At 47.4% G+C, this 26,725-nt stretch overlaps 1 protein-coding gene across 14 annotated transcripts in view; it reads right to left on the bottom strand.

The window, feature by feature from the left end:
* The window catches only part of robo2 (roundabout, axon guidance receptor, homolog 2 (Drosophila)), a 315,384-nt gene that overhangs the window by 14,865 nt on the left and 273,794 nt on the right, over positions 1-26,725 (bottom strand). For 5 of the 14 annotated variants that reach the window (XM_029120201.2, XM_029120202.2, XM_029120203.2 and 2 more), the window contains 10 exons: positions 26,191-26,312; positions 23,654-23,885; positions 20,669-20,793; positions 20,376-20,547; positions 18,807-18,995; positions 17,370-17,396; positions 13,561-13,603; positions 7,069-7,196; positions 5,660-5,932; positions 4,355-4,480 (listed from right to left, as the gene is read on the bottom strand). In XM_029120201.2, coding sequence (XP_028976034.1) covers positions 4,355-4,480; positions 5,660-5,932; positions 7,069-7,196; positions 13,561-13,603; positions 17,370-17,396; positions 18,807-18,995; positions 20,376-20,547; positions 20,669-20,793; positions 23,654-23,885; positions 26,191-26,312 — 1,437 coding nt within the window. The remainder of the gene's footprint in view (positions 1-4,354; positions 4,481-5,659; positions 5,933-7,068; positions 7,197-13,560; positions 13,604-17,369; positions 17,397-18,806; positions 18,996-20,375; positions 20,548-20,668; positions 20,794-23,653; positions 23,886-26,190; positions 26,313-26,725) is intronic. The other 9 variants (XM_029120212.2, XM_034292458.1, XM_029120223.2 and 6 more) reach the window with 3 other exon arrangements.

Here is a 26,725-nt window from a genome sequence, read left to right as displayed (position 1 = left end):
TGCTCTGATAGTGGCCTTCAGCTCTTCTGCATTGTTGGGTCTAGCGTATCGCATCTTCCTCTTCACAATACCCCATAGATTTTCTATAGGGTTAAGGTCAGGCGAGATTGCTGGCCAATTAAGAACAGGGATACCATGGTCCTCAACCAGGTACTGGTAGCTTTGGCACTGTGTGCAGGTGCCAAGTCCTGTTGGAAAATGAAATCTGCATCTCCATAAAGTTGGTCAGCAGCAGGAAGCATGAAGTGCTCTAAAACTTCCTGGTGGACGGCTGCGTTGACCTTGGACCTCAGAAAACACAGTGGACAAACACCAGCAGATGACATGGCACCCCAAACCATCACTGACTGTGGAAACTTTACACTGGACTTCAAGCAACGTGCTGCAGCTGTTCCAGCTGCAGTCCACTCTTTGTGAATCTCCCCCACATTTTTGAATGGGTTTTGTTTCACAATCCTCTCCAGGGTGCGGTTATCCCTATTGCTTGTACACTTTTTTCTACCACATCTTTTCCTTCTCTTCGCCTCTCTATTAATGTGCTTGGACACAGAGCTCTGTGAACAGCCAGCCTCTTTAGCTATGACCATTTGTGTCTTGCCCTCCTTGTGCAAGGTGTCCATGGTCGTCTTTTGGACAGGTGTCAAGTCAGCAGTCTTCCCCATGATTGTGTTGCCTACAGAACTAGACTGAGAGACCATTTAAAGGCCTTTGCAGGTGTATTGGGTTAATTAGCTGATAAGAGTGTGGCACCAGGTGTCTTCAATATTGAACCTTTTCACAATATTCTAATTTTCTGAGATACTGAATTTGGGGTTTTCATTAGTTGTTAGTTATAATCATCAAAATTCTAAGAAATATATCAGTCTGTGGAATGAATGTATACATTATACAAGTTTCACTTTTTGAATGGAATTACTGAAATAAATCAACATTTTGATGTTATTCTAATTTTATGACCAGCACCTGTATATAATAAATAATCAATATATAATCTGCGCAGGATAGAACTTGGCTACAAAAATGACTTCCATCAATGATAAGGGACATCTCGGGAAATTCGTCTGCCTGCTCCAGTAAAGCTGAGACAGAAAACAGTACATTCTGATAACCTGAAACTGAGAATGCCTTCACTATAAGATGGTGTCAGTTACCAGGTGTAAATGTCCCCATCATAGATGTTTGCAAAGATATTACGGCTGAGCAGGAGACAGAAGAAATATTAGGATCATAAGAGCATAGAGGTGCCAGAATAAGATTCATAAAGAATGTGAGTAATAAAAAAACAACAGCCGGCCCAAGGCAGGAGCCTCTGCAGTGTAAGTATAGTGTGAAAGTAATTGGGTTTCCTAATCGTTCCTCTGGGCGAAGCTCGACTTTTCCCAATAAATGGCGAGCTGGCGTGATTGCTCAATCAACCCGAGTCCCTATTCACCAGAGCAGGCATCAATAGTGTAAATTAGCCCATGCCATGGAGGGAAAGACAGCCGACACAAATTACAGTCAGCATCACTAACATATGAAAAATACAAAGAGAGCTTTTGCTACAGGAGTTACACAGGAATTACACAGCAGAGCCATCTCTTGCTGACAAGTACTGGGCCTTCCTTCAAAGGGAAGCGACCACTATATATAAATGGGGAGCTTGGTATTTATACCGCCTGGCTTGGCCGCTCCTAAGTCTATAACTGTGGGGCCAGCTCTGTTTTCATTGTGTGGTTCGGTACTGACTGAGAATCACAGGGAGAACCACAGAATGGAGCGTCCAGAAGGAAAGGCTTGGGGATATATGGCTCTGAGAGAATACATTAGACACGTTTTAAGGATGGATGGGGATTTCTTCGAGTATAAGAATACTTGTGGAATTTTAGAAATAGCACAGGGAAAAGTACAGGGAAGTTGAGCTTGCTGTCTTAAGACACATAAGGGAATACCTTGCTAGACAAATAGCTAGCCAGTGTGCCTATTAGTATGAAACCATGAAAATGTGTGTGGCAGATGGTGAGTGTTAAATGTGTTTGGCCAGGAAACAAAAGGTCGCTCGATTGAATCCCTGAGCCGACAGGCTGAAAAAATTTAGCACTGCTCTTGAGGTACATTGGAGTTGTGTTAAAAGCGGGAATTTAACATTGCGGTTGGACCTTGTGTGCGGGCGATGACTAAAACAACATCATCCTTCTAGTTAAGATGATGTAGTTGGGTAGCAGGCCCTCCGATAAGTCCCTGGACAATGTAGCTCAACAGGTGGAGAAGGTGGAGCTTGTGATTGGAGCACGGGTGGAAGTGAAAGCATAAAAAATGCCCTTCTCACAGATTTTCGGTAGGATACAGATGATACCAGGAGCATGGAGCTCGCCAGCTAGCCACCTCTCCTCCATCTCATCCACCACTGCACCTTTTAATGAGTGGCCCAGGCACGTCCCCCCAGTGAAGACCCAGCTACCATTAAAGCTGCTCTGTTTCTGTTCCTTTTCATCTAGTTCCGCTCTCTCTCAGACCTGACGTTCATTATTCTCCCCGGCTCCTTGGAGAGGAGCACTGTGTGGTACATCGCTCTTTGTACCTCTTTTCCTTTCAAATGTCGGGTTTTTCGTCAAATGCCCTTTGAAAAGTGAAGAGGATTGAAGGTGTCTTCATCGCCAACTACTCTCTGGCCATTTAAGGTGCATTCCGACATTGCGTGTAGACTACATTAATCAGAAAGAGGTGCGTATTTCGGCATAGTTTTTAATCCTTGTACAAAGGCACTGTGACAGAGAGCTTTAATGTTACATACAGTTAGTCTCCACAGATGCACAAAGATGAGAAACTAAACAAGCTAAATGCATATTTAATAGGATCCCGCTTCACTTAAACCAAGGCACTTGTGTGTGTGTGTGTGTGTATGTGGGTGAGTGCAAATGTTTATAAAATGCACCACAGCAGACACACAAAGTCTCTGCAATATTATCACGTCCCATGTGACCAGGCAGTTACAAGTGCAAGAGCACAGTCCCAATCGCATTCCTTTACAGGTGAATCAAATTAGTAGGAGCAATATGCTAAAATTCCCTGACATTTAAGAAAAATAACCAGAGGCTACCAAATGAAATACACTTGCTAGTTTAAAACAATCAAGAGCTCCTTGTCCCCTGGTCTCTGTATGTGCAAACACTGGTGTGCTCCCTGAACCCTACAGCACACTCACACGTCCCGTTTTAATCAAACGCTTTGCATTTCTAGAGTCTCGGCCTCATCTATCTCCCTCCTCTTTTTCTTCTCTCCAGTCTTTCTCACCCCTTCTCCTCCTCTTCGCTCCATCGTTTCTTCCTTCCTGTGATATACACAGAGTGTTATAAAAACCGGTGCCATCTCCCTCCTCCTGCTGGGCTGATCTGGCTCTAGTCTGGGCGCAGCCAGTGTCTACTTGTGGTAAAAGATGTGGCTGCTGCAGATCTCCCCTCCCCAGCCCAATGGCTGCCAGTCCGTTGGATCAGAGACTGGTTGGGGCTGTGGTGTGTAACTCCATTAAAAAGCAGAGAGGAGGAAGGGGTTGGGTGGGGGGGGGGGTACTGGAGAGGAGGCCTCCATCTGGTCAGCCTTTAAATGACACAGTAAATCCCAGTGCATGAGTTTTACTGTGGTCAGTAACCGTTAGATGAGGGAAGAAGGGACACATTCTCACCACTTTAGTCACTCAAGCGTCTCAGATGGTGAGGGGCGTGTGTATGCTTTGTGCGTGTGTGTGTGTGTGAGTGTGTGTGTGTGTGTGTGTGTGTATAGACTTATAATGCACCACTCCAACTGTCTAAAAGAGTCTCCTTGCCCCAATTCTCATCTCTTCTCATGGTACTTCTGGTAAGAAACAGAGCCAGTTACAAAGCCCAGCTGTGATGGCATAAGCCCAGCTAGGATGCCTGGAGCCCTGGTCCATTAGCAAACTGCCTCGCTCTCTCCTCCCAAGCCAGATTACAGTTTGTTTCTACAACTAATTAACAGGACTGAGCGCCTGACTACATGAACAGGGTTTCACTGTTGCATACAATATTTATGTCCTCTAGAAGAGACATTGGAACATGTTGAAAACAACCGGGGCTTTCCTGCGGTTGCGTGCATCATTCACCTGAAATGAGTTGTGAGCACAGGCAGTGGGGCGAAGCGACGGGGTTAGGGGCGAGGAGGGGGTTAATAAAGACCACTCTTAAATGTCAGGTTTTGCACATGCAAAAGAGATCAATAAAGCAATTAACAAAACCAATCAATCGCACGGTCGAGTAAACGACAGAGTCCCATGAGTTATTTCAGGATGTTGAGCAAAGAGAAAGAGGACCAATCAGATCCACCTCCGCTTGCCATGTCCCCAAAAGAGAAAACCAACCTGATAGGCTGCCGCTTCGCTCTGAGCTGTTGTGAGAGCTTGTGGTGCTGAAATCTTGTGATTGGTTGTGTGGCATTCTATTAGACAATCCCTCGGCCAATCGGTAGTCAGGAATGTAAAGGAGTGCTAGTGGGGTTAAAGGGCAAACATGTAAAGTGGCATCAGGTGATTGGCTGACAGCACAAGCACATGCAGAACATGCAGTTAGAGCACCAAGCGAGGAGTGGATAGTTCTCACACAACTCATCCACACAGATACTCTCACTCACATTCAAGTTCGCTTTGTGAAACATTTGCCTCGTTTGTGATGCATAAAAAAGCAATGTTGATTTTTGTTGTTGTTGAATACTTTGAAGTTGAAAAATATTGATTGGTTAGAAGAGGAAAAACATTGTCGGACAAATTATTATCCGTTCCTAAGATGGGAGAGATAAACCCACTTTAAACAGATTTAAGTCATTTCATGTTTTTACATAATCAAATTTTACTGTTTAAAATAATGCTAGACAGAGCAATGGATTGGGAATGTACTTTATAAGTCATTACATTATGGGTGCATTGTAAAAAGACTATATAATTAATCTACTTTGAACCTTTGGAGAATGAGATCATAAATATGTATGTTAAGAACAGAGCCTTGAAACACTCATTAGTCCTCAAAAGGAAACTCCACAAGGCTTTCAGGAAAGTATTCTATCAAATCTCATAATTAAGTTGGATTATTTTCATAAATATTAGCTGTGCTAAAGATGTCAGGTAATTAGTTAGAACACAAAGAGAACTAACTTAATTCAAAACTGGAGGAAATGGAAGCTCTTTATCAGGTGTTTACTTAACCTTGGAAAATGACCAAGACTGAATGGCTGCGAGGGAAAAATGTGTCCTTAAAACTGAATCAGTCAGACACGGACTGTGGAGTTGGAATGGGCTTCAAAGACAGATTGCCAAATAGTGAGTTTGAAAGTACAACATTCTGTCGGCTCAGAGAGAACCCATGGCTTCTAAACAGGGGTGAACTTGGGTATCAGATGAAACGGTCCGCAGTGCTCTGTCACTCATCCCAGATTTGTCCAGGGGTCATGTCCTCACTGCGAGAGCTGTGTGATCATGACAGTTAGGGCTAATATTACACGGTCTTGAGTTTGGCCTTGTGTTTTACGGCTGTGTTTAGTTCGGGGTATTTAGCGTGACAGGGAGATATGAGAAGTTTCGCACGCTCCGTGACACACATCCACCCCCACACACACACACACCCACACACACACATCATAACACAGCCCCTTACACACTCCCCATTCCACATACTGTTGTTGCAGGAATTCTTGTCAGGCAGGGAGTATCCCAGGCTGGTCATCTCCTGCTTGGCCTGGATGGAGGCTTTCCACTGGGCCTCGGGGAGCTCCACAGCCAGCTCGTGGATGCTGCTGGAGTGGAGGATCTGGGTGGTGGCGTAGGGCGTTGCCCCCTGGGAGCCCTGGCTGGGGCTGTTGTAGTTGGCCTTGGTGGTGAAGTCTATGCTGCTGTAGATGGCTCCGTCCGACAGCATGGTCCCTGACTTGTCCCCGTTAGCACTGTTATCTGGGAGACGGACGGAGAACACGAACGTTCACACGACTAGAACCTCACAGGAATCTAATAAAAGATTGGCGATCGAAGGGGTCAGCGGCGAGCGTGGCTCCTCCCCTTGAGCCCGATTAGAAATGTGTGTCTAGCTGGGCTTCAGGGCAGCGTGAACCCGAGGCCAGGGGTCAGAGGACGTTACTGTGAAGCTCCAGGCTCTGGGGTCAACTCATCTTTTCACCTGTCTTAGTGCTCAATTCCAACCCCCCCCCGCGCCCCACCCCCCTTATTTAGGCATTTCAAACCTAGCCTGTGGACTCCCAGCCTTGACCCCGCCCCTTTATCTCCCTCTCTTTCCTCCCTCTCTCTCTCTCCCCCCTCTCTCTCCGCTGCGGCTGATGAGGGATGGTGGTGCCAGTCAGGCTCTGTGTGTCTGCCCAGCCCCTCTGCAGTACTGTGGGCCCAATGAAGGGGAGATGATGTACAGCCATGGTGGAAGCGTCCGCATCTGCGCCAGTCAAGCTGCTCCTGTCCTTCACGTCTGGCTGCCCGGTGCCATCTTTTCACACACACACACACACACACACACACACACACACGCACACTCTCCCTCCCTCCCTTCCTCCCTCCGTCCCTCCCCCCCCCACCTTGCTCACTCCGTCTCTCCCTTCCTCCTTCTGCTCCCCCCCCATTCCTCCCTCCATCTCCTCCCTTCCTCCCTCCGTCTCCTCCCTCCTCCCTGTCTCCCCCCTACCCCCTCCTTCCTCCCTCCCTCCCTCCGTCTCCCCCCCCTCCCGCCAGTCGTGTCCGTTGAGGTATGGCCGCTGACATGGCGGTGGACAGGTCCACATTACTCAGGCAGTGACAGTGCCGGCGCCGTTCCGTTACGCACTAGCCCCTCTCACGTGTCGTATAAATGTATATCCAAACGTGCGCACGCGCGACGGCGGTGGCGGCGGCTACGGGTTCACATCTCCGCACGGTCAGCGGGGAGAGGGAGGAGGCCGGAGATGATGAATAACCGGAGCTGCCGGGTGCAGAGGAGCAGTCAGCCAAGCAGGCAGACAGGGGGCCCTTATCTGACATACCCCCGCCCAACAGATCGCCGTTTGATACGGCTCAGGATAGCGAAGGAGCGGGCCAGGATTACTCACCCCCCCGGCCGAAGTTGCTGAGGTCGTTGGGTCCCCCGGAGCTGCCGTTGACAGGGAGGCTGGTGGCAGGCCATGAGTCAGCCAGCCAGGGGTAGCCCGGATCACCAGCGTTCAGAAGACCTGGGCGGCTATGGGACAGGACAGGATTAAAACAAGAGCGGTGAGGACGTTCAGTCATAGACACAGCATAGTAATTAGCGTTAGCTCTGGTTAGTAGCAAAAGTAAACTCCCACACTCCATCTGTTATGGAGCGTGTCTTTCTGAATAATAGAAGCGTTTTCTGACTGGATTTTCCTGTTTCCTGAAAGGAATAGAAACATGACAGGAATCAGCAGGGGGCCAATAGGAAGACGTGATCTCAAACATATGTTCTAATGTTAGTGTGTCAGCATGCGCGCAGATGTGTGTGTGTGTGTGTGTGGGTGTGTGTGGATGGGGTGGGGCTAAGCCGGCAATAAGCTTCTGATAATAATGAGACAATTCAGAGACAGAAAATGTTGTGGCATTTCCCTGAAGTTGGATTTTCTTCAGGCACCATAGCACTCTATTTCTCCCTATCTTCCTGCTGTGTCTCTGTCTGTCTCTGTCTTTCTGTCTCTCTCAGTCACACACACACACACACACACACAGAATTATTAATTATTACTGCACAGAGACACACTATGCCACCCTCCCCAAACCGCCCCCGCTCAAACCCACTCGCCCAAAACCAACCAAATCTCCTCTTTCATTAACATCCTGCGCCGTGCTATCGTCATAGCGATGCCCAAAACAGTTGTTTGGCTGGTGTCCGCGCATAGCCCTGATCTCCACCTGGGCCTCTCAGGTTCGCTTGCGGGGCGCTACGACTTGTGGACGTTTATTTGGGAGCGGGCTCCATTAAACAGGTGTTGGGAGTCCCTCCCGTGGGAGAAAGGTTCATAAACGTCTCCCATTAAGACTCTAACGTGTTAGGGGTGACTGCCGGACGACCATTAGCCTTTCCCGGTGCAATGACGTCTCAGCCCTGTTACCATGGCAAACACAGAGGGAGCTACAGGAGATATGAGAGGTGTTTTTTTTTACGACAGTCTGTTAGTACCACACTGGTTTTCTACGCCTAACCGTAGAAATGCCTTTATTTCATACTGATTCTCCTGTGACCTTGGACAAATCGATGTGGTCGAGCGGGAAGGCGCAAGGAGCTGTTAGCCAGCAATTCGTCTCTCTTGTTCCCGAGAGAATTGCTGGCTCGATGGGACGAGCAGGACTGCTTCGGCTTTTAGTGCATGGCGACACCCGACAGTTAGCGGCCAGAAGTCACCACCTGTGTCCCGGGCGAGCTGACGGGGGGGCTTTCATCCGTGCTCCGGTGAGGTTACACCGTGTGCTGCTGGCTCTGGGGTGGGGGGTGGGGGGGAGTGGGGGATGGGACAGGGCCAGGCGATGGGCGCTCTGCAGTCGGTCTCACCCTCAACCATGAAGCCACAGGTCCTAATGAGAAGAACAGTTCCGCGGAGGGGGAGTCTGGATTTGCCAACATGCAGCACACGCCGTAGGGACAATGGGAGCCTCTGACAAGCTAAGAGCCTTCGCAGTGGTTTCTGCATAAAACAGGCCCCGGGGGGAGACGAGTCATTCAAACTGATGGCTTCGGATCAGACACGTGCACTTGTCTATAGAGGAATACATGTCCTCCTCCACTCTCCATCTCCCTCTCTCCCTCCCTCCCTCCCCATCTCTCCCTAACCCTCGTTTTCCTATCTTTTTCCCCATACGCCTCCCTCACTCGCAACATCTGTCAGCGTGCAGTTTCCTGGCAGTTGACAAAGAAGGGAGAGGGGGGAGGGCGGTTCGCTCGCCTGCCGACCGCAGCTACACTGCACCACGGAGGACCTGGTCTATAGAAAAACACTCCAGCACTGTCTCTGTAGCGGACCGACAGCCCTGCTAACCCCAAATAACCATCCTTCAGCCAAGTGCAGAGGGACCAGAGAGACCATTTGGAAGACAAGGTGTTGACAGTGGAAATGGCTGCCTCGTCCTTGTATTTATCACACTGGGCTGTTGGCGGATTGGATAATTAGAATAAGAATGATTTCTTTCGGGAGCATTTGTTATACGGGTGTCAGGACTCTGCGGGGGAAAAAGGTCATATGTCTTTTGAAAACTTGACTACTAACTTCTAATCCTAGTTGAGTTGGGGATGTATTGCAGCTTTGGCCGTGATACAATTCGATTTTGTGCTATTTTCCTGTCAGGTGTTTGGGCTGTTCGCTGTGGCAAGTAGCGATCCTTAGTAATGTCCCAGGATGCCTGACGCAGGGCGAACCATAAACCAGCCAGTGCGGAGATATTAATCCCAAAACAACCACGTAAATCAGCCGCATTCAACCGCCTACTGCTCAATACAACCCACACTAAAAGCCTGCACATTAAATTACACTAAAGGCATGTTCAAGCATGAATTTCCATTTTAGATTTACATTCACAGAGCCTTCTGTCATTCAGCCCCTGGATCCTGTGATCGAATGCGATCTCCATAGCAACAGGGTCGGCAGAACCCGTTGGCTACGGTGCTGTACAGAGCCCACTCTCCATTGGACAGATTCTGCTCGGGCAAAAAATATCGATCAGCGCCAAGATAGGAAGTTATTACTAGCTCCTAATTACCATCTCTCCATTGGCAGAGAGAAAAGGAATGAGCCCTTATCGCCTTTTATCAATTTCAGTTGAGCAGCCAAAGTTAAGCCATCCAGGTCTAACCAATGTGCAGCCTATTCATCTTCCATGAATCATTTATTCTTTGATCGATTCAGTGAGTTATTCAGTCAGTGCAATTTGGCTGCAGCCAATGAGGAGCCGGAAACAGACGGAGCTCCATTTGCTTTTGTCTAATTAATGCAATAAACATCCCATGTAACAAATGAACACGTTTTCCTCTGATACTGAGCTGCTCGTCGAGTTGAGGGGAAGAGGCAACATTTGGACTGGATCAACAAACCAGGATAGGGGCTTCATATATCAACCGTGCTCACATTTCTCAAAACATTCGGGTGCATGTGTAGCTCATACCGTGCGTACACCAAATTATTGGGACGTATCAAACGTTTGCACGCAATAAACTACATGGTACATAGTCCCATCAATAAATAAGAGCCATGCTGTATTTCTGTCCACTTATATTATTTTGTAGGTAAAACAATCTGTTTTCAACTTAGATGGTGAACAAAACATCCTTCTTCGGGTTTGGTCCAGAATGTTTTTTTTATCTACGGCGGGTTTTTTTCCAAACTAAATGTGCATGCTGTCTACTCAATTTCACCTTTTAAGTAATGTAGCACATTCTCTTACCCAGAGTGACTGACAGCAGTGAATGCATACATTTCCTGCTCACCCCCTGTGGGACACATACCCGCAAACCTGACATTACAAAAGCCACACTCTTACCAAGTGCCAAACGCAGGCTGCGCATTCACTCAGTGCCAAACGCAGGCTGCGCATTCCCTCAGACTGCCAATTCCGTCACGTTTTAAAGAAATGCAACAGCCCACACAGATCTACGTCAAAGCCAAACTGTTGCAAAATCTTTTGGTATATCTGCAGATAAGCATGTCCCTATCTCCTGTCATGGAATAGACCTTCAGATGAAACATAGCACAACATCCTATTGGCACAGCAATAGACTGACTGTCATTGTAGTAAGTGTTGTTATATGGTTTTAGTAAACCAGCTATGGAGAAAAAAAGTTAATGCATTGATTCAATCAATTTGTTTGGAGGTATGTAATACCATTATCCCGCTGGATCAACTATCTCGGATTTACCCTCTAGTCTAGAACAATGTTTGCTTGTAATATCATTCTTCAGCCACTAGATTTTGTGTGCGCACAAGGTCTGAGGTTTGAAAAGAAATGCTTGCAAAAAGATAAGCATATTATCCAATTTTACTGGAAACTTTTTTATATGCAAAATTGACACATTTATGTTTGCATCTACATTTGATAAACAGGCCCCACGTTTATGTGCTAGCTAAAGAAAACCAGCTAGCTGATACACCACTCTGTTGCTAGGTAGACACGCCTTTCCCAATGAAGCTAGCTGTGACAGATATACTGTCATTTAGGTACTCTCTTCACTTCCTGGCCACAGAGGCTGGTCATCACAGTCAAAACCTGGTTACACTGACAGAACAGGCTGCGCTCACTCAGCTCCCAGGGAGAGGCGGAGACAGACACTGTGACAAATACCAGGACAAATGAGAAACTTTCGTTCCCAAAACTATCAACATTATCAGTAACTATAATTAATTTGAAACCATAAATGTGGAAGAAAAAATCTAATAGGTATTGTGTATATGTGAAGAAACTAAATGTGTATTTGTCAGCCCATTATCTTGCCTCCTGCCACAATCTGAGGGGCAGCCAATGAAAACAATCTGTTTCTTTTCTGTAATTTCAACACTAGTATCTGTAGAATCTGTGTAATAATGTAGTATTCTAAATGTAATATGAAGGTATGTTGCCTTTCACATCTTATGATTATAAAACCATATTGTAGTATTTCATTTGCAATAATTATTTTTGGTGTAGCAAATGTTGTCAATAATGAAATTGTTTTTAAATTATTGTCAATTCTATTGCCTTTTGCCATTGGTCTGACTACTGTTATTTAATGTACTTTGACAAAATAACCTAACTTACCATGGAAAATCCACTGAATTGAATTGAGTGCCAGAGATACAGGGACCACTGAGCCTACGAGGTGAGAATCGGAACCACTTATGTGGAAAATTGAAGAAAACAGAAATTACAGCAAAACATAGATGGGAGAAGGCTTGGCAAGTGCCATAGTTCATTCTTAGCGTGCTTACTGGCAGGCACTCGCAGAAATATGGGGGAGCACATCCACACGCTACACACACAGGCACACGCTACACACACAGGCACACGCTACACACACAGGCATACGCTACACACACAGGCACACGCTACACACACAGGCACACGCTACACACACAGGCACACGCTACACACACAGGCACACGTTACACACACAGGCACACGCTACACACACAGGCACACGCTACACACACAGGCACACGCTACACACACAGGCACACGCTACACACACAGGCACACGCTACACACGCTACACACACAGGCACACGCTACACACACAGGCACACGCTACACACACAGGCACACGTTACACACACAGGCACACGCTACACACACAGGCACACGTTACACACACAGGCACACGCTACACACACAGGCACACGCTACACACACAGGCACACGCTACACACACAGGCACACGCTACACACACAGGCACACGTTACACACACAGGCACACGCTACACACACAGGCACACGTTACACACACAGGCACACGCTACACACACAGGCACACGTTACACACACAGGCACACGCTACACACACAGGCACACGCTACACACACAGGCACACGCTACACACGCAGGCACACGCTGCCACGCAAGGATACACTCAGACCAAACACACGCAAACAAAGAAACGTAGTTGCAGACACACAGCTGACTAAAAACACTCTCAGACTCAGGGACTGGGAATTAGTTCCAAATCTCAGGCGGAGTGTGTGGGATGTGTGTGGATTTAACGAGCTAGTCAGGTGTGATAAGCAGTGGAGATACGGAAGTCCCGGTTTCTCTGGGGAGCCTCCTGAATCTCTACAGAGGCTGAGTAACTGGTGTTGACATGAGCCCCAAGCTCTGTGGCCCTCCATACACAAACACACACACACACACACACACATTCCCTCTCTCCCAGAAACACACACACAACAATAACAGCATGTGTGGTTTGCAGCAGAGGTGCCTCCACAACTCTCCCTTGGGTAATTATGTTTACATTATTACATGTGCTCGGATCCCAGCCGCCCGCGCAAGGTGACAGGCAAATCTATCACTCCAGGGGGCTTACTGCTTTGCTTGTAGCCGGCAGGGAAAGATGAATGATAAAATAAAAGCTCTCTCTGCTTAAATTGTTTCTGCTAATTCTGTTGAGGAGATTTATGAGTCTATCTATTGACGCTTGAACAGAGATGTGTCGGGAATGTTTGTTTCGCGCACGGGTCCGCACGTGAGCTACACACGCGGCTATTGGTTATCTATAGATCCATCCGTCATCTATCAGTATAAGTGCAGTCCCCATCGCAGTGAAGGACAGACGCACCGCATGCTTTATGCAGATGAGGTGAGAATACTACCGCGAAGACACATTAAAGCTCAGGAGAGAGGTTAGCGCAGGATAATACCACAGAGACAGCCTCCCGCTAAACCTTAATGGTGACCTGGGTTTTTCGCTGATGACAGAGGTGGTCTGAAAGCCTTTTAGAACATAGATGTTGTGTACGCTGTCGGTTTTGACTGGCAGATTGATAACATAGGCGGGTGTTGTTTCGGGCTCCGTGCTAGTGGAAAGAAAAGGCTCAACGTCCCTGAGGGAATGCCGACCGGCAGAACACTCACCTCCCATTGCTCATCAGGCCGCCGTCAACTCGCTGGAACGTCACTGGGGTTGCGGGGGTGGGGGGGGGGGGGGGGGGGGGGGCGAGAGAGAGAGAGAGAAAACACAAGACGGCATGTTGAGTTTTCACATTGTTTCCAGGACACCGATGACCACACATGCTAAATCTCACACCCGAGGGTCAGAGAAAGCTGTTGGTGTCGACCGCCGGCAAACGACGACCACCATCCGAGTCGGAAATGTGTTCCCTGCGTCCCAGTGTTTCCTGCAGCTGGGTGGATATTAACGGCTTTACTGAGGCTGCCGATGCCCCACAGTGTCCACGCTTTTCAGGTGGCATCAATAAAGATTGCAGATTGTACCGCTTTTGCATAAAGTGATACGTAATGTGTTTCTCCCAAGGACAAGATGCCTGATGAGAGCCGAAACTCATTTCATCTCCACTGTTTTTTCCTTCCGAGTTATTATCGGATTTATGATTAAATCTCGGTAAGAAAAAAATGATTAGAAAAGGCAGAGGGCTCATTAATCAGGTAGAATTAGATGTGAGTGTACGTGTGTGTGTGTGTGTGTATGCTATGAGGGAGTGACTCGCTGATCCCCTTTACTGTACAATGGCATGGCAGACCAGCCAGACTCTCAGCAGCACTGTACAGTATGTGGCTTGTTCTATTAGACTGATCGGTAGATAATAAGGGCTCATCTTTGTCGGCAGCTAGTAAAACTGGAGCAGCTCAAAGAAAAAGACTGCTGCAAAAGAGCCGTTTCATGCTTCCTCAATACCCATGATGACAAGGAGACATCAGAAGACGGAATAACGATAACTTCAATGGATGCTTTGCCTGAAGACGCCATAAAAAGACAAAAAGAAGACCCGAGTTTTGGAAACCACCCCATGCAAATGAGAGGAAGGTTGGAGGGAAGAAAAGAAATCCCTGGTTGAGTTGAGAAGCTGATAGTAATTTGGCTTATTTGTTCCCCAGATGGAGATTAAAGAGGGGCCGAACATTCCTTCACTCCTCTCCTCTTATACACTCTGGTTTATTTCCTGACAAGCCCAGACACAGACCGAATAACATGTTCATAGAAGACAGGAAGGAGGACAAGAATAGGACCTTTCTTGTTTAAGTGATAAAGGGACTGAGGACTTGGGGAAGGGGGTGGGGGGGGTTAGGTGTGGTCCAGAGAGGAGCTGTCGGTCAGGCCGACTTCAACCACTAGAGATTAAACCAACCAAAGACCTTGACCAAAAATAGCTACCAATCTGTGCCACAGTAGTGCTGGCAAAAGTGTAACCACAACACAGATAAAGGAACAAACTGAAAAAAAAAAAACACCCCCCTCAAAGCTATATGGTAATTTTAATAATTACAGTCAATCTTATTATCATCACACAGCTTTGAGAGAAGATGTCCAAATTAAAATGTGTGCCTTTTCTTACTTGTTATACATGAATCTGCAGAACCATCGCTTCATGGCTTTTCTGCCACTAAAACGATATGCCTTACAGAGCACTCTCTATCCCCCCATCCTCACCCGGAGGACGGAGACGGACGAAGGGGGTCTGATGCTCTGCTCTGGTGTGGGAAGGCCTCTGATGTCCCTATCTGTGCCTGGGCACATTTCCCTGTCTGCCGTGGAGGACTTTAATGTTGGCCAGACTGACGTGGCTGTGCCTAGCTCCTTCCCCCAGCGCTTTCTCCAATATGAATACAGATTAATCCTGTTTAATAAGCATTGGGGTGGGGGGGGGGGTATAATCAGCGTAGAAAAATTCCATCAAATCTTCCCTGCTGGCTGTGTGCCTTCGCAGCCCTGTGATTTAGCACTCCAGCATGACAGCTTTACTGTGGCAGCCACAGACAGGCAGACCAACAGACAGACAACAGACAGAGGTGTACAACTGTGTGAGCATCACTTAACCTCCTACAGACTAGCTAGGTAAATGTTCCAAATACAAGCACTGTAATACCCTCATTAAATCTAATAAGACTTATTGCCAGTGGAGGCAACCCTCTTCCTCCAAGACGGGTTTCCCCAACTTCCCCTCATGCCTCCACAGGCTTTTCAAATGTAGGTTTTCACCCTAAACAGGCCCTACTGATCCAATTAGTCAAAGGGGGAATGATTCGTAGACTAACTCAATCAGGCGTGCCCCATTCAAGGTTTCATACAAAAACAACTGAAACGAATGGGCAGTCTGGAGGAGAGGTTTGGGAAACCGTTGCTGCCAGTTTGCTTAAAATCGAATATCTGTACAGTCACGCACTTAATGTAATGAATATGCGTCACTGAAACACTTACAGTATTTGCCTATGGCCAAGACACCAGGAGGTTGGGGGGGGGGGGTATCTCACTGGTGGGGCCGAAGCAGAGGCCATGTGTTGACTACAGCGGTTAAGGTTCAGCCCGGACCCCCAGCCAAGCTCACTGCACTGGTGTCATCTCAGTCACACTGCTGCTATTGAACTAGCACAGAGAAACCCCGTCTGAGTGACTCAGTTCATCTGTAATGCACTCTGTTCTGCTCCATTCTATCCCTCTATCTCTTTCCAGGAGAGCACACTAAAGCAAATCGTTTAGTTTTTTCTCTCCTGTATTTCCTGTTTCAACCGAAAGAGAGGCGTATGACTTGCTTACTCATCATTGGTTTCAGTCAGGTCCACTTTAAGTGAGCATATATTGCAGATTGTTTATAGTAGGGGTCCCCTACTGTTAGGGTGGCAAGTAAGACAGATGTGGCCTGCTGGGGAATTTAGAAGTATTGTCCCACCACACAGTAGAGAGACATAGCTGACGGCGTAATCAGATACATCATGTATTAAGTCTTAGCCAAATAATACATTGATTATGGCTTTTTTGGGTCAATTTGCCCTCTACAATTTATAGTCATGATTCTCGACCTGCAGCCGAAGAAAAAGCAGCCCAAGGTTGAAATTAGTTGACAGTATATTTGGCATAGGGCTTAAGATTGTTACAGCTATAAAATAAACTGCAATTAACCGATAAATCCAAGACATATTGAGTAGTGGACTGACCTAAGCTGTGGAGAGGGACAAAGGCTACTAAACCTAATCCTATTGAAGAGAGACAAAGAAGGCGACCTGAAAGAAGAAAAACAAGTAGCTATATCAAGCAACCACTGAGGATATTTCAGAGTACAGCATATTCACATACACCACTAGAAACCCCCAACCAACACCAGAACCTGCAGAAAGAAGTCCAGTGCACACGGTTCAGAGGAAGCACAACAGGGAGAGTCTCTGGTTCCAGTACCCACCGCCACCAAACAGGAAAAGCCAGGAAAAACGTACTGTTTACAAAGCATTTACAAATGGTATGCTAACCATTTTTGTTATATAACTAATTCCATGTTTGTAAATGCTTTAGAATTTGATTAATATTGAAAGTTATTGTAAAGTGAAACCGCAAATCCGAACAGAGCTACAAGACAGAGAGAAAGAGAGGGAAACTAGAAGATGGAGGTTCATTCAAACACAGATGCTTACAACACCCACATACAAATACACAACACGATGTCTACAGGCCTGACGACCCAGGGATGGGACAGCTGTCTACAGAGCTGATCAGGCCCGGCCCAACAACAAATCAACGTTTTCAAAATGTTGAAATTAGGGCCTTTTTCAGTCTGTGGGAAATAAGGGGGGGTTTGCCGCCTCAAAGTGCGGATTGGATTTGCATTGGGCGTGGCCTCCAGTCTGTCGAGGAGATGCACGGTATGCAGGAGAGGACAGGAGATGTGGGACCTGTGGTCGGGGGAGGGTGAGGAGACAGGACAAATGAACAGTACCTGCAGGGGTGAAGGTGAAGGACTGAACTGCAAAACAAGAAGACAGAGAAGGTGTGTGTTAAAGCCTGTGGAGGAACTGAAATGGGGGGGGGTTCTGCACGCTGGGACCGGTGGTCGGGGAGGTCAAAGGAGGCCGGAGAACTTGGTCCATCCACATGACCCAGCGCGCAGAACAAAAGCCAAGAAAGCAGCCAGCTCAGAGGCCACAGAGGTGTGGAGACATTGGCACAAACAAAAGAAAACGTAAAGACATACATCAAGTATGTGACAAACAGAAATTTGAAAGAACAACTTCCAGCTATGAAAAGCCACTGTGGTGAATTCTAAAGATAGCACTAGAAAATTTATTAATTCATTAAAAGACTAAAAGTCTGTGAAAACAATACAGACTACCAGTTAATCCTACCAATACACAAACTGAGCAAAACAATCAAATAAAATCAACAATGACTATAAATAATTTCATAGATATATAATTTCCCTTGCAGGGCCACTAACTACAAGTGGATCACAAAACAATTTGAGGTAAAAAGAAGTTTAAAAAAGCCCCTTAATTCAAAAAAAGAGACTGAAACTGTGTTAAGTTAGGAGTTCCAGAATTTTGACATTAATAGAGTAGTATTGACACAAAGTCTTATTATCTACTAGGTAAAATTACTTTTATAACCTCTGAAAAACTGCTGTGTCTAGTAAAAATAAAATGCATGCGTATGCGATTCTGAGCTTTTCATAGATACAGTATATTTGCTCCAACCGTAAGGACATAAAAATCTATTTTCGAGCCAGGCCCATGGCCTTCAGAGTCTCACCATTTTACTGTCTAACCAGGCCACTGTGTACACGTACTAAAAGAGCTGGACACAATGGCACAGCATTGGGACTGAACAGGGGGAATTCAACAGAAATACATTTTCTTGCGCTGTTGATTTAAAGTCCCAAGGCCAGTGTTAAATAACATGAATTGCATTGCTAATGTGCTATATATCTCCCACTATCTAATTAAATAGCCTGGCAATGGAAGTCTGTCCATGTCGCTAGGCTGTATTGACTGAGGTTGAGCACCCACCATCGGTCTGAAATGTCAGGGTCATTGTGTAGGAGGGTGGATGGACCAGTGGGAAGAGCCTGTCGTGAGAGGGGCCCACTCAGGTCGTGCCACCCTGGGCTAATATCCACACCATGGGCGGACGTGCAACCATCACAACACGACTCTCACTGACACTCACTTGATTCATCTCACCTCAGCCTCCTCACCTCCAGTGGTGTGTATTAAAAATCAGCTTGCAATGCAGTCAATAAAGACGACTCAGAATAGATCAGTGGCAGCTGGAGTTTGTTGAGAAGCAAACTCCAGCAAACTCTATGTTTGTGTCTGTGTGTGTGTTTGTGCGTGTGTGTGTGTGTGTGTGTTTGTGCGTGTTTGTGTGTGTGTCTGACCTGCATAGTTACTGAGGCCCTTTCTCTTCTTCCTCCTCCAGTACAGCCAGATGCTGAAGCCCATGAGGATGACCCAGCACGCTCCTCCGATGCCCGCGATGAAGGCTGGCTGCTTCACCACGTCCGTGATCTGCTCCGTGATGCTGTTGTTCCTGTTGCCGCTCATGATCACTTCTCGGATGTCCTTACCTTGAGAGTGAGGAATGGAGGGTTTTGGGGTGTCATTAGGAATGCCAGTTTGCGTCTGCTGAACTGCCAAGCTTTTTCGGGGTTCAACTCGAAACTGCAAATGTGTCATTATCCAGAACAGACGGGTAATAAGACGCAACAACACTTCTCTACTGACATCTTGGAACACAAATCAAAAGATGAAAAAAAAAAACATGAATAGGAAAGTACACTATAAAGACAGAGGTACATAGATGTAATACATAACTATTGTTATCTCTAAGCAAGCACTGTAATCTCAGAGCAGTTTTGCAATGCTAACCATGGTCATCCCCTACCCTTCCACGTTTGACGTCAGCAATGCGCTGTCAATAATCTAAATTCAGGTGATAAGCAAGGGTCTCAACCTGAGCCGGGTTAGAATCCATGGGTAGAATCGTGTCACAGAGGAGCATTGCTTAGACACAAAGGACAGTGAATAAAAGCCACAATAAAAAGCCAGGATTCAGTATTCAGCCCATATTTCCTAACTCCAGTACGGTACGCAGCCACATTGACAGGGAGAGTAGAGCATGGCGCTGATGGGTGAAATCTCAGACTGTGGAAGGGAGGGTAAATCCTAAAAGCTGATGACACCCCCCCCCCCTCAGGTAAGCCTGCTGTTTGCTTAGCTCAGCTTGTAATTCACTCCTCTGCGGCCACCAAAACAGAACAAGTGAGATGAGAGGCAGAGAGCTGGCTACATATCGATCTACCAATCGAGGTTTAGTCGAACTGGTCTGACTGACACTGTCTCATGTAAAGTAATAAAGGTTGGTTCTCAGGTACATACACACACACATACACGATAAACATACATGAACACAAACAAAATGTTTGCTTGGAATGACTTTGACCCCATGTGGATGACTGAGCGGTAAGAAGACACTGGGGAAGATGAAAGGCAATACAATTCGTTTGACACTGCCTGATAATCACATTTTCTTCTGGTTGGTTATAACCTTGCAAAGCAAAACATTTACAAACAAATGTGTCTTTAGGATGTCAGGAGGTTGTTTTTCTTATGTATTCTAATGATGGGTTTGTTAATTGGAGGATGATACATTCCTTTTAAAAAGGATGTATACAAACAAAAATATCTATAAAGAATTGACGAGGGCTGTCCAGGAATTATGGTTGAAAAATAAATGGGTCACTTTACATTCCTTCATGATTCTACCATTTACCCCTTTCATCTCCCCTGGGGTATCTCACCTATGACCTGGGGTATCTCACCTATGACTTGAGGTATCTCAACTATGACCTGGGGTCTCTCACCAGTGACCTGGGGTATCTCATCAATGACCTGGGGTATCTCATCAATGACCTGGGGTATCTCACCAATGACCTGAGGTATCTCACCAATGATGATGGGCTGAGGGTCACTCTTGACTCCGACCCCTGCGCTGGTGCTGGCTGCTACCTCCACCCGGTACACAACCCCAACCTGAAGCCCCCCCACCACAACCGAACGGATGGCCGCATCCACCGTCTTATTCACGTGGAAACGTGTCTCGTTCCCCAGGCACCAGATCTGGAGAGGAGGGAGGAGAGAGAGGCCATGACACCCTGCCTCAAGTGGGTTCACAATGTCTGCTGTATTGGTACTAATGAGAGCCCAGAACAGTGGAGCTACGCCTGGGTTGGGGACCTGCCTTGTACTCCTGGATGATGCCGTTCTGGTGGTCTGAAGGAGGGGGGTCCCACGAGATGCTTATGGAGGTGCTGTTCTGGTTGCCCACAGTCAGGACCGTCACCTGCTGGGGAGGGGCACTCGGAGCTGGGGTAGAGGATGGAAACAGCCGTTAGTGCAGGAATGTAGTCAGGGAACAAGACTTCCATTCTTGAGCCAACACACGTGAACCCGTGACCTTATTCAGCGGGGATGTGTGTGCAGAGCCGAAGACAGGTGGAAAACACAGGTGAACGGCAACTCATTAGAATGGGATTTACATGGAGAACCGGCAGGTCTGACGAAGCTATCCGTGGTTAATTCCTGCTAGCCTCCTTCCCAGTAAGGAAGGATTTACACATAGAATGGTGCTATTGATTTTCAGAGTGACAGCTGGCCAGAGCCAGTCAACTTAAGACTCGTCCATTGACTCAGCCAGGGTAGCACGAGGGTCAACAGGCTTATAGGATGAGCAGGCCTCCCGCTGTACGTGGGGAAAATATGAAGGAATGCGTTTCGTGGGGAGAAATAAAAGAAGGGGCCGTGTAAACACATCGACTGGTTTCATATCGATCGGCCAGGTGGAACTAAAGCCAGTGGGGTCGAGAGGAGGGTCTAAAGCGAGACACAGCTCCGTAGGCGTATATGGGGCTTAAGAGACAGACGCCGGTTCTGAGCAGACAGTGCGTCCGCTTGACGCCAGCTCCAGGTTTTAGTAACCTCGCATCGCCGTCGTTTTGTGGAGACGCTCCTGTGACCAAAGAAGAGGGAAAACAAATAGCAACGGAAGTCATTTTTCAAAAGTCATGCTTTCTCCCACTTCCTCTTCGACTGACAGGGGAGTCATACCACAGCAGAATACTGACAGGTCAATTACTTTAAGGCTGCCTGTCTCTCTTACCTCACCAACGCCCCTTCACACACACACACACACACACACACCGAAATTGTATGTGTCACACCACCGAGCCAAGCTCATCCCTCACCGAAGCACGGTTGACCCGGGAAGGCCAAGACAGGGGTAGGAATGGAGGAAGAAGACAAATGGCTCCAATAATAGATGCCATATTACAAACCCGCCGCTAAAGAAGCAGCCCGTCCCCCATCATGCTTAGAGGCCTCAAGCTCCAACCACGGCAGCGCCAAGACGACGTGAGGCTGACAAAACGCTGCTTTTCGCCGTGGCGGCCATCGGGAGACAATGTCGTTCAAAGTTAATGTTATGAATGATTTAGCATCTTATTATTATGCATATTTGCACTAAACAATACACATTTCTCATTACGAGCGGTGGCGGCCGCGCTAATAGAGCCATTAGCCTGTGATGTATGGCTGGCAGGAGTGACCCCCTATCCCCAGGCGCACGTTACACACACACACACACACGACGTGTGCTGGGGGGACGGAGAGGCGTCACGTCAAACATCGACATCCCTTCCATACTGAACAGTGCAACGCTAAACTGGGCCTCAGAGTCGTTGAGACGTGCAGTAACTCATGTTCTGGGCCTGGAACTGACAGGAGGCAGACGCTGCGGAAGGCCTCATCCCTCAGGCCCCGGACACACTTAGCCTGTCCCAGGGAGAAATTGGTCCGCTGGCCTCCTACACCCATCAGCTACTGGGTCTACCTCCTCCTGGAGACGGGCTGTGTTCTTTAACAGTATTCAGGGGACTCCTCAGACCCTTCCCGAGGCTAATCTGTCGGCAGGCTTCACGCAGTGTCGACGGCATGCGTCCAGTTGTCGCCCCGGCCCGACCGTCCGCCTCGACTCTCCTCTTTCCCAGACGGAGCAGAGCGGAGGACGCCGTGAAACGAGAAAATGAGCAGAGAGGCTGAGTGAAGGGTGGAGGCAGAGTAAGGGAGTGGTGAGCGCACGGCCTCCTCCCGGAGTTTCCTGGCGTCGACCGCATATATTTTTTTTTAATCACTCTCCAACCCATTACGAGTCTAATCCACTGGTCTCAGATTCCCAGAGTCTCATTGGAGCCTCAAGCGGCAGTGCTTCAGGCTGGGACGGCCCAGCGCAGGTTCTGCTGTGACAGAAATAGAATCAGACAGACCTCTCTGAGGACCGCGGCTGCAGATAGAGTAGGGGAAGAGAGTCGGTGCTGGTAATAGCTAGGGCATGCAGGGGCTCTGCGGCTGTATGTGTGTCTGTGCGTTCGTACGTTTGCACGTGTGTCTACGCAGTGCAGAATACAGCGGCTGGTCACAGGAGATAGGGTCCCTCCAACTCAGACTGGGGAAAATAAATGGGCCTGTCAGTGCAGCCGGATGGGAACTGCCTCTGTACGGCCCGGGATAGGGTTGTGTAGGGAAGAAGGACAGTATCTGGTTGGGTTTATCTAGGTTATATTGCCCTGCCTGTATGGTGCCTGGCTCTTCTAGCATTCACCTTCATCAGACCGTACACATTATGTCCAGGAACAGCGTCGCCGGAACTGTCCTCATTGTCGGTCTTTCCTTAGAGTAACAGATAATGAGTTGACTACCAGATCTGCTCCATTAGAAACTATGTCCGGAGCCTTCAGGGTTACCTGAGGCCAACGCGATAGGGGATCTGTGGGAGTGCGTTTGTTTGTGTGTCGGAGTGCTGTGTGTCTCTCTCTGGCCCCGTCAGAATCAGGCTTTGGGCCAAATCTCCGCCTCTCAGCAGGAAGCGACTGAAACCCGCATCCAATCATGACTCAGCGACTGTCCTCAGGGTGATGGATGAGGAGCAGGCTGGCGGGAAACATCACCAATCATGTAGAAACGAGCTAAAGCTGAAACTTAAGCAAGCTACACAGTGGCAAAACGCGAGCCACTCATACGCGCGAGCCAGGTATTGTGAGCGACGCAAATGACATCAGGACAATTGGGCGCCCTACGTGGAAACACGTCAAGCTGTCACCTCGGATCTGTGAGGACAGAAACCACTCGGACTGAGGAAAATGTCTGTGAAATAACACAGCCTTTTCCTTACCTTCCTCAGTGGTGCGGGCTGTCCTGGACTCACTGTCCATACCCTGGAACTCATTGAAGTAGGGTCGGACCTTGATCTCGTAGACAATGCCTTTCTTGAGGTTGGACAGGACCACGGCACGCTCTGAAGGGACCTTCACGTCGTGGGTCTGCCAGGGTCCCGGGGAGGACAGCCCGGATGTTTGTCTGTACAGGACCCGGTAGCCCTGGATGAACTGGGACTGACGGTCCACCTGTAGACAGAGCACAACAGGGAGAGAGAGGGCTGAGCTCCTGGGAAACACAGTGGAGAGGAAACAAATAACGAGCGAGACCAGAAGCTCAGTACTTACACAGCAGAGTAAATAAAGCAACAATAAAATGCAGTTCGACAGATGTACTTGTTCCTCCCCAGGAATGCACGCATACACTTCAAAAGCTGTCGCAGAGTTTAATTGGCTTTTTTTTATCATCATCTCTGACACTCTTAGCTCAATTAGAATCTTCTCGCCAAAATAGAAAGAGAGCAGAGGGAACCGGCGTGCCCTGCCTTACACTCTCTCGCAGTCAGCAGAGCCTACCGCACAGTGCCCTGGACTTCCATAAAAAGACGTTCAGGAAAGCCACCATAAAAACCCATGCATATGCATGTCTCCCGCTTGTTGTGAATACTGATCGGTGAAACCTGAGGCAGGGTTCCATGAGACCTTGGGCAGGAACGCGAGTGTGAAACGATCAGCTGTGGACTGTCGTCCAACAGAAAGGAACTCTGGGAGACTGAGGGAATACACACCCAGGACAATAAAGACAAATGTGTTCAGTCGAGGAGACAGCGCGCCCAGAGGTACAATAGCGCTCCACGAGTCGATAAGGGGCCTTGGTTTTAGACTTGGGCTCGTTACCCTGAGAGAGAAAAGTTGCATTTATGTAGAAGAAGAGACATTACTCAGGGTAATGGCTTGTTAACAGTGGGAGAAGTGAGCGGGCCTTTCAAGTGGGATATTAAGCAGCTGTTTTCAGTCCGTGTAGCGGGAGTAAATCAGCAGAATGGATTCCGGGCTAGCCTGGTGTGTAACTTTCATTAATGGAATGATTTGGGAATATAAAAGGCTTTCAGAGGCCACACAATGTTTGCCGGATGGGCTCTGATTGATTAGGCGGCTGTGTTCTGTGTTGATTACACACACACATAAAGCAATGCTTAAGCATTACATTAGCCCGCTAGGTTGGGGGTGAGAACTTACGACGGGGGTCAATAAACATGTCACCGGGAAAACTGCTAATGTGGTTCATTTTGAAAGCCCCACCTCATGTCACACAACGGCATCTCAATAAACACCAGCTTTTGACGGACTTATAGTGCACATATAAAGCAGGCCTAGTTATTGCAGTATGCACGACCAATGTGGAAATAATGTCAACCTTGATTGGGAAGAGGATGGGCTTGTTTAAATGTCTAATATAGAAATCGATTGATTGAAACACATTTGTTAGCATGTTAGCATGCTGCATACCTTAATGGGAGCTCAGCTGTTGCAAGCGATAATCCATATTGCGCTAACTTGTCTGCATTGATACAATAATTATAAATAGAACACCGCGTTTATATCACAGGCTCCCCAGCCCTTTTTAATTTATTCACAAACACCTCACAAAGTTAACTACAATATACTGGTTTTACTGTTGTAGCTATCTATTCCCCCATCAACAGTCACCCATGTTAGCAAACTTGTTTCTCCTCAATGTCACATTTCTTTTGTCTAGGCTACTTGTCTTAATAAATAAAAACAGAAAAGAAATCCCCCTTCAGTTAAATGGTCATTGTCGTTTCGTTTCGATTTATCATCCCAGCGCTAAGTGACATGCATGATAGCACTCGTGGATGCACCACACACCAGTCAGTTGTGTATTTAAATGAATAAAAATGTGTCTCCCTGCCACATCCTACCTCATGGTGTGTGTGTGTGTTTGTGTGTGTTTTGAGGGAGCAGGTGTGTGGGGGAGAGGGTGGTTAGTAAGCTAGCTTAAGCTATATTGCAGAGATGGAGTACAACAAACATGCCAAATATACATAATTAATTTTAATTTGCCCGTACTTGTGTCGGTGCAAAGCCTTAATTCAAAATGAACCAAAGACGGATGTAAGATGGATGAGACCAGATGTCCCCGGCGTCTTATGATCCATGCAGTTGAAAGAAGCCATTCCTTAACTGTTTGATGTTCACTTACTTAAAGTCACCAATTATAATGTATCAAAGCTGTGGAGTTTTTGGAATGAAATGACTCATATTTCCTTCCATGAAAACAAAAATAGGAGCCCACAGGAATACCTAACCAGTCCACATTCCTTCAATATCAACTCTCTTGACTTCACTACTCAAGGATGTCATTTCAAAGACATCAAACAGAACAAAATTTTATTTTGGCTTACAAGACAGAGCGGATTTACAGATGCGCCCCTCGGAAGAGCTACATAACAATAACTAACTGCAAAAATCTGATGATTTTCTTGGTTCTGTTACAGACAGGTGGATTATCCTATGGCAGTGTGACACGTACCGTCCAGGTGACCTGAATGGAGGTGGGGCCCAAGACAACTGGGTTGTGTAGACGAACTATGACATCTCCCAGCTCCTTCTGGACATGTCTATGGTCCACCCCCTGGGCAGGGGGACTGATGTCTGGAAAAAGGGAGAGGGCAGAGAAGGGAAGAGAGAGAGGGGAGAGAGAAAGAGAGAGACATTTCTTCCAATTCTGCTCGGTTTTCAATGGCCTGATTCAGGCCATTCATTACAATGTGAGCCTGATTCCAACATAAGAGCTATTGTTGAAGGAACTGGTGAATGGACCTGTGAAACACCACAACGGAGCTGACACTCTGTGATCATGACTTCATTTGTCAAAGGAGCAACTTCCACTGCATTAATACGACCTCCTTTCAGTTTTAGTGAAGCACCAGTCTGGGTTTGTGAAAGGAGAGAGAATTTGAGCTGAAAAGAAGCCTTCAGATGTTTGGCCTTTGCTCTTACCGAGGCCCAGTGAACCAACAGCATCAGTGAGCGCTGACACATTGTCCAGAGGAGATGAATGACTG

Source organism: Esox lucius, chromosome 1 (assembly GCF_011004845.1).
Source record: "Esox lucius isolate fEsoLuc1 chromosome 1, fEsoLuc1.pri, whole genome shotgun sequence".
NCBI lineage: Eukaryota > Metazoa > Chordata > Actinopteri > Esociformes > Esocidae > Esox > Esox lucius.
This window is presented reverse-complemented; position numbering and strand designations above follow the sequence as displayed.